The following is a 9,336-nucleotide window of genomic DNA, read 5'->3' on the forward strand; positions in this document are numbered from 1 at the left end:
ATGTAGCCTATATGCATGAACTTGAGCATTTAGACTTGTATATTAGTTGGTTGTGTTTCCGCGCGTTGCCTCGGGCTTTGCAGGGCATGACACAAAGCCAAAGTGACAAGCAATTATTTCAAGATGATTCTTTTCAAAATATTTCAAAGCACTATGAGTAATATGTCAAGTAAAATGAGGTAGTTAGGTTGTGTGTGTTTCATGATCATTTTCAATCAGTCAAACTCTGTTACTGTAACAAAGCGTGCTGTATCCAAACACCAGACTAGTCTAGAGTTAGGTTTGGCTAATTATCCGGATATGAAAATGTAAAATTGCATAATTGTTAAAGCGGTTATCTAATGTTTATAAATAAATATATGGTTTAAATGTACATTTTGAAAAAACAACCTTAAATTATTTGAGCAGAAAGTGAATTATACTCACAACATAACTTTTTCCAACAAAAAGCCTATTCGGTAGTTATCGTTTTCCTAAATATCCTAAGGCGTTATAAAGCCTATGTAAATTTTTCTCACGCAGATATAATCGAATATCTTAATTATTGTCCATACGAGATTGTTAAAATCGTGTGGGTAACCACTGTTACAATGAACATAATCCGCGTCCACAACGCCAACAAGGGAGTTCTGATTCAAACGTCTTCTATTCGACCTGTTCAGTGAATATTGTGGTTCTTTAGCCGACAGACTGACGTTATTTTCCCATGCATGCACAATTTATTTTATCTCACTCGCACTGCATTTTTGCCGACAAATAATTTGACGGTCCGTATCAATAAATGCCACTTACCTTGAGAGTTGGGTAGTTCAAGGCAGTGACGTCAACGAGACCTTTAATTATTATTGTCTCTGTCGAATACAAGTATATAAAAATCAAAGCGTTGTTGAAGATGCAGTAGCCTCATTTATTTTATTCATGTATAGGCTAAGCAAGACATGGTATAACATGAAGAAATGGAATAAAACAATACTATAGGCATTTATATGATTTATAGCTGGTGTCACACGTTAATGACAAGTGATGAAAATATTTTTATGGAGAATATTGAATGTGATGTTGGGGATGCTCCCTCAAGGCTACTCAGGTCTATTACATGGCGATATGGCAGTATTTGCTATTGAATAAGGAGTTTGTTGTTAGGAAATGTCTATTTTAGGTATCCAGGATCCCCGCAGATTCTAAACACTTGTTATTTCAGAAAGAACTCAGGTGGACACAGTTGAAAAAAAGGGACAAGCCAATCAGATTGCACCTTCCCCCTTTGGCCAATGACAGACGCCACATTGTTGTCAAATTTGTCTAATGAAAACGCAGGAGCAACAATATAGAGAGAGGGAAGGATCTGTATCCACTGGCAATCTCCTGAGGAAGTTAGAGTCTCCGGCTAGAGCAAGTAGCAACTTCGCCTCCTTCTGCAGAGGACAGTAGCTTCTACGCTTCACTCTAATTTCTGGAAAGTTCTTTGGATTTGAGTTCGCGTATATAAGTTAGTTTTACGCTATCGGTTGTTTCATAGTTTAGCCAGTCGTAAAATTGTACGGATTTCTTTTTGACAGCTTTGTTGACAGCTATTTGGCGACAGGTTAGTGGTGTTGGAGAAGCTGTAGGTGAGACTAGGCACCTTCTCCGTCGATGGACAGATAACACATTATTCTACATGTTGCGTAGAGATGTTGACTACTATTCCTGTGGTGTGAACGGTTCAACATAAACTACTGTAGGCTACTCGTCAACATCAAGGCACAAGTCGTTACATTACCTTTTTACATTTTCAAATTGATTGTGTATTTGTCGACAACGAGAGTATGGATCTGCGCCCCGAGCTCTCCACTGCACCGTCCGGATCCCAGATCCACCCCGGTGCCGCCGCCTCGGCCTCTGTTTCCATCCCGGTGTCCATGGCCAGCCTCATGCGGGGTCCTCCACTCCTCCTGCGCGCCACGGATAAGTACCCCCGCACCCCGAAGTGTGCGCGCTGCAGGAACCACGGCGTGGTGTCCGCGCTGAAGGGTCACAAGCGCTACTGCCGCTGGAAGGATTGCATGTGCGCTAAGTGCACCCTGATCGCAGAGCGGCAGCGCGTCATGGCGGCGCAGGTCGCCCTCCGCAGACAGCAGGCGCAGGAGGAGAACGAGGCGCGCGAGCTGCAGTTACTGTATGGGACGGCGGAGGGGCTAGCGCTAGCCGCCGCTAACGGCATCATAGCCCCTCGGCAGAACTATGAGGTCTTCGGTTCTGTCAACGAAAGTAACTCAGGTTGGTGGATAAATTGTATGTCAGTCAGTCTTCTTTTTCATAATTTCAACTCATTGATATTTGTGTACCAATTTATGTGTGTAAAATATAGGGGTATTTGTGTCAAATATGTCGGATGTTTGTGCGTAAAAGATATCACAAGAGCGCAAAATCTGGCAGGTTGTGTCAGTAAAATACTTTCATTTGTTGTTACTGTAAAGAGTAAGCCTGAAAGCTATACGGCCCTGACTATAAATGCTACTACTTATTGAGGATAATATTTGATGTGATAGGCCTATATTTCATCACAGGAAATACTGGTGCAACAACAAAAAGTTAACATGGCCAACATGGTAGCACTTGCCTATAGGCACACATGTTTCACATCGTCTCATGTTGTAGCCCACAGCAGATGATTGACGTGTTTATTAATCTGTTTATTCCAGATTCAACCCTTCAGAAGTATGAACTGTTTGCGAAGACCCAAATGCCCAGATCAGGAATCCTGCAGCAAAATGTCGGGAAATCGGTTTCCACCGACGGCGAATCGGTACCGGGAATCTCCTCCCCAGACGGGCGTCACGGCTCGGGCTCTGAGAACGGTGACGGAGAGTCTTTCATCAGCTCGCCCGTCTCCAAAACCCTGAAAGATGGAGAGGATACCCCGGGCTCCATCAGTCCTCTGGGGTCCGACTCGGGTTCGGAGACGGACAAAGACGACCAGGACCCGTCGCCGTCCTCCGCGGCTTCACGGCAGATGAACGCCATCGACATCCTGACGCGGGTGTTCCCCAGCCACAAGCGCAGCGTCCTGGAGCTGGTCCTGCAGGGCTGCGGAAAGGACGTGGTTCAGGCCATCGAACAGATCCTCAACAACAGCGGGCAGGCCAAGGCACCGGAAGAGCCGTGGACGGCAGAACGCATGCTCCAGGGCGCACAGCCGCCTCTCTCCTCCTCGGCCCCGCGGCCCATGTTACCGGGAGCCATGGCGCTGAGTAACCGGTCCGCCTTCTCCCCTCTGCAGCCGAATGCACCGCACTTCGCCGCGGACCCCAGCACCTACCCGCTGGGCACCCATCTGGGGCTGAACCCCCTGCGCCTGGCCTACTCAGCGCACAGCCGGGGCCTCGCCTTCATGACACCGTACTCCACCACCGGGCTGATGCCGACCCTGGGCTTCCGGCCTCCCATGGACTATGCCTTCAGTGACCTCATCCGGGACCGGACACTCTTACACAAGGAGCAGGGCTACGCCAGCGGCCTGTACGGGCCGCTCGTTAACAACACGCCGGACAAACAGTGAGAGAGGGTCGTTAAACTAACGAAGGTGGTGGGACTATAGCGACACACGAGGACACACTCCAGAGACCGACAGTGTGTTTGTAGCCACTGTTGAATGTTCTGGAGAGATGTGTGTGTGTGTGTGTGTGTGTGTGTGTGTAACGTGTTTGGCTGCTGCGCCTTTGTACATAATAGCTCTTTTAATAGGTTCACTTGCCCAGAAAGGCAGGATAAACCAACTAGGCTACTTATATATAATGGGCCTATATACAACGTTGTTTTCTCAGAGCTATCATTCAATGTATAGAATTATTGCTACACTATAATACCCCCCACTACTCACAATATGAACATATCTTGTTAATTAAAAAAGTCTTATATCTGAAAACATGAAACGAGTTGCCGCCCCTAACAGGCAAGCAAAACTCAACTAAGAACAACAGCAACAACCGATGTTGCCACATCTCTGAACGCACAATAGGTTGTAGGGCTATTATTGGAGAAAATATAACCTACTGCTTAGGCCTACAGTTAAATATGATGTCGATATGGTTCGTGTGAGTTATGAGATTGTGTCAGAATTTAAAAAATATTTTGTTCCAACCCTAATTTTGAAATGTTGGTTGTTGGATGGCACTGGTGAAAATTAACCCTATTTCTTTTTTTTTTTTTTCAAGAAAGAAAACATCAAAACCTTTTAATTACTAACATTGTCGTCGTGCCTCTCAGTTATGCACTCGCTGTTTATTGCGTCATATTTCCTAAACGTGTTATAAGTGGAGCAAGTTAAGTTATGACCATGTTGCTCTGACGTTAAACGTTATAATAACTTTAAGCTTGATTGTAAAAGTTGAACTAATGACGTATTGGCATTCCTTTCCTGATTTCGTTTTTTTTCTATTGTTTCCCCCAATGATACTAGTGTATATTGCATTTGATTATATAAGATGATTATATTATAATTGACCGACCCTTTGTACTATCTGCTACAATTATTCTCTATTTTGTGAAACAGCATTTGTTTGTGCTGCTCTATCGCTCTCCTGTAAAGCTGTACCGTCACATTGTATGAATTTGCTGGAAATAAATGTTATTTTATACAAAATATTTGGCATTTCGTTGCTCTAATCTCTTTTTTTGTTGTTGTAATTCTACCTCTTTCTCTCTTACACACACATTTTTTTTTTAATGATTATATAATAGTAATAATAATAATTACTAACATTATTATTATAGGTCTATTTGGATATTACTACTATTATTATTATTTCGGGGGAGTGGTTATATGTTTTATATAGTCAGCATATCATTCATTACCAAATATATGTATCAGTCTTACTTTATTGTATATTAAAATGTGTAGGCCTACACATTGGCATCGCTAAATCGCGATATTTACCTTAACATATTTAATTATTGTAGCCTATACTTTGAAAATCATCTTAGTTGGTTTACGGTATTTTTATGATTTCCCCTTCTTAAGCAAAACTATGCAGAATATGAATAATTCGTTTGTTTGTTTTTTATCTCGTAGAATAAAGGTAGAAAAGCAACACAGTGTTGTCTTTGGGAACTGGAGTCACTATGGAAGTGACGAAGCACATGTTCACGGTGTTTTTCCAATTAAAAACGCGCTGCACTTGAAATATGATGCCGTAGAAACACAATCAATGTACTCTTGGCCGGCGGGAGAGTAGGCCGGTGTTGACTTTCTCCTGCCAATATAACAATGTAAACAAAGCGGTTGACAGTGTACCTTCATCTAATGACAAACGGGAAACGAAATCTGACTCCCCATTGAGAGGCCCCATATTACACATTTCATAAAGTCTATTTGTTGTAATAACTTCCAGGCTTTAGGCCCGTCCACGAGGAATGAGAAAATAATCATGTTTCCGGATTGAGCAATGTAATTTCCCGATCTCGTATCATACGGTTAAAATGCCTTTTGATAATATCTTCCTACTGAACCAAGTGTCAATAAAAATAGCAAGTTGGTTGTTGGGGATATTTGATATACGAGTGGGCTTGAGACTTTTTATCACTTAAATGTCAACTAATTGAGACAACAATAGACCAAGTCCAAATGATGGACACACGACTGTAATTAGCCAATCTGTAGGCCTAAATCCAAATGAAGACCACGCTGTATGATAGCCTATTCAACCAATTATGAGGAGGGCAGTGAAAACCACACTGAAGTTTGCAAAGTGGTACAACCTTTAGCTTAATATGCACTGGTGCACAACATTTCTCTGGAAAACTATTTAATTTCACTCGTTTTGTTAAATTCACAGGCCTAAATTAAACGATTCATTTCATTTACACATTAATTCATAAAAGTATAGAGAAATGTTCGATTTTATGACCAATAACATGTCCCTCATAATTGGCCTACTTTTTAACCACATTTAAGAGATTACATCTGATAATTAGACATTTTTTGATTATCACAAAATAGTCTAATGTAGGCTACAGTTTGTCATATAATACTATCTAATGTCATTTCCAATGACGTAGTGGGCTACTGTAGTGTATAGACCTATAGCCTTAATCAAAAATACATATAGCCTAACTTGACGCAGGTTAGCCTACTCATTATGACGTATGGATCTGAAAGCTGTGTGGAACGTGCTCGCAGAGATCAACAGCTAAGCAACATGAACATGTTTCATAAGCAGTCCAGAGGCAGCCTAGCCGCAGACATATGACCAGAGCAGTCTGGAAGACTGTGGTTGTACTGGGGCAGATTATACCATGCTGACCTAGTAATAGAATACTTATATCTACTTTTCATGGCAGATTAGAGAGGGTTGGAATATGAGACACGGCAGGCCCATACCTATACCTCCACCTGCCCTACTGGCCTATCAGAGAGCTAGATGGAGCTGTATTACCATTCGCGTCTAATCCTGGCAGATCAACCAGGGGGATTCATAGCCAGCATGGAGAATACAGGAGAGATACATTGACACCAAGGCCTCTTTTGCAAGGCCTCTTTTGCAGGTGCACCCTGTCCACAATATTTACACAATAACAAAACAACACATAAAAAATACAACACAGTTAAATATAGAAATCAATACATCATATAAAACCACAATATATTAGGAGAGACAATCACATCCTTCACCAAGGAGGTCCTCAATTAACACCCTAAATTGCCCGAGCGGCACCAGAACATGCAACTGAAATGTTTTCTGTAGATTGTTCCAGCACTGAGGTGCATCATAACTAAAAACGGATTTACCCAATTCGGTGGAGACCCGAGAAACCTCAACTCTGAGAATGAGTTAGGTATGCCGGGAGTTTATACAGTAGGGCTTTATACACAAAAAGGGAGTAATGAAGAGATCTACGGGACTTTAATGATGTCCAGCCAACCTTTTGATAGTTTTAATACTCATCATTGCATACTATCACCTGTGATAAAGCGAAGGGCGCTATGGTAAGGTTTAAGAGTAGTGGCTGCTGCATTTTGGTAGATGATATCACCATAATCAAGCACTGCCATGAAGGTTGCGCAATCTGCTTTCTGCTGTTCAGGGAAAGGCAAGATCTATTCCTATAAATTAACCTTAAATCTTAGCTTTTTAACAAGCTCCTCCGTATGTTTTCTGAACGTCAAGTCTTTGTCAAACCAAATGCCCATTTATAAACGGGGAACCGCTCAATGTACCAACCAAAGTACATATGAATAAATCAGATACATTTTGCACAGTCTCAACTGCTACACTTGTCTTAGCTAATGCTCAGTAGAGTTGTGATAACTGTTTTGCAAAAATGATGCTTAACATTAGCATGTTGTGTGAAAGCCATGAGAAATGGCTGATGAGAACTGTTTTGCTAAAAATGTTACTGTTGTGCTCATGTATGTTATTGTGTTGGGCACGTAAACTTCAGGTTCATACAAATACTATTCATAAAGAAAACCTTTTGCCCTATCTACAACACTTCACTGTTTAGCCTGCTGTATTGTATTCAGTTTTTTAGGTCAACTCTGACGTGCGTGACCACCTACACGCTGCAGACACGGTACTTTGGTTACCATCTCCATAAGAAACGCTGCAACAAATAGTGAAAGTTTTGAGACTAGTCTGACAGTGTCCCCTGCTGGTGAAAGAGCAGCATGACAACGTGCCATAGACATTTACATTTATTTATTTTACATTTTTTACATTTAGCAAACGCTTTTATCCAAAGCGACTTACAATAAGTCAATTTGTCTAAAGTAAGTGAATCATCTATACATCAGTCGTCATAAGAAAAAAACGATTGCCGGTCAGAAGCATTTTAAGAAGCATTTTTACTTTTCTTTTGCAGTAGAGGAACTGTACAGGGGGTAATGTGAGGTGAAGAGGTCTTTAGGAGGGACAGTCAAGATGTAGCCTGAAGAGATGGGTCTTCAGTCTACGGCCGAAGATAGGTAGTGACTCTGCAGTCCTGACAGCAGTAGGAAGTTCGTTCCACCACCGGGGCGCAATGACAGTGAAAAGCCGTGACCGAATAGAGCGACCGCTGCATCCTCGTAGAGGCGGCAGTGCCAGGCGGCCAGCCGAGGTGGAAGAACGGAGTGATCGGGCAGGAGTTTGACCATTGCTTGCAAGTAGGAAGGGGCTATTCCCTTTCACCGAGCTTTTGGGGGCTTCCCTACTTGCAAGCAATGGTCAGCGCCCAAAACCCTGCCCGTCACTAACTAGGCCCACAAATCATAAACACATCTTCTCATTGTTTTCTCTAACATACATACACATGTAGCATACATACACATCTGCGTTGTGTTTGTTGAATGAAAGTGCCCAAATCTCAAGTTGCCGTTCACTGTAGTTGTATGTATTCTCTCCCAGCACGCTCTCTCTGGAGATCTTGATAATGAAACAGACAGAATAGGCGTCAATTACCACGTACAGAAAACTCGCGCCAGGACAGCTTCAGCAGACTGAGTACATAACAGACAGAGTAGTATGACCATGTATGATCATTGATATACGAGACTGCGCTTGTCATCGTCTATACTGTCTGTTTCATTATCAGGTACTTGTTCATTTTATACTGTTCATGAAATACAAATTACAACTGTTAAAGTAAATGCAGTCAGTCTGCTGAAGCTGTCCTGGCGCGCGTGCAAACAAAAAGATAAACATTACCCACTAGCAACAACGAACGCTTATATAGAGGGCTCGCTAGACAATATGTATCAAAAAAGAATGGCAATGCCATCAATAGGTTATAAATGAATTTGTCTCTTACATATATTGTTGTGAGATAACACTGCCACCATTTAGCTATTAAAACTAATATATTCGTAGTGTTTTGCAACTTTTGCAACCTACCGCAGGACAGGTTCAGCAGACTGGGAAGATTTAAGGGAGCGCAGACACAAATCTGCCGAGGTTAGTCCCAATAATCAGTCCAACCAATAACAGGACTATGGCAAGTGGAAGCATGATAATAATAATCTGTTACATACTGAACAACACAATATCACATTAGGCTTCATAGGAAAAACACCATAGTGAGTTGTTGAGAACATGGTGTAACATAGAAATGGAATGTCACAGCAACATTTCCCTACGTTTTCTTGTGTTTGAGATTTAGTAGTTAGTTCAATTGGCTTGGACCTTTGTGCGGTTTCGTTTTGTTGTTTCATAGACAGCAGTGCCACATTCTGGCCAGATCATACTAATGAACGCTCCACAAGAAAGGCTTTTGATTTTGAGAGGAGAGCATCTCCAGCATTGACATCTGGACCAGAGTTGATTCAAATTCTAGTGGGCCTTGTGGCAACCAGAGTTTGGAGTTTGAACTAATTATACA

At 42.1% G+C, this 9,336-nt stretch overlaps 1 protein-coding gene across 1 annotated transcript; it reads left to right on the plus strand.

Moving 5' to 3' along the window:
* Positions 1-1,783: 1,783 nt before the first annotated feature.
* On the plus strand, positions 1,784-3,541 carry dmrta2 (DMRT-like family A2; the record flags this gene model as incomplete). The annotated part of the gene is made up of 2 exons (XM_083695003.1): positions 1,784-2,274; positions 2,685-3,541. The coding sequence occupies exons 1-2, from the start codon at positions 1,809-1,811 to the stop codon at positions 3,539-3,541; spliced, it is 1,323 nt and encodes a 440-aa protein (XP_083551129.1). The 5' UTR covers positions 1,784-1,808.
* Positions 3,542-9,336: the final 5,795 nt, after the last annotated feature.

This window comes from Argentina silus (genome assembly GCF_951799395.1).
Source record: "Argentina silus genome assembly, chromosome: X".
Lineage (NCBI taxonomy): Eukaryota > Metazoa > Chordata > Actinopteri > Argentiniformes > Argentinidae > Argentina > Argentina silus.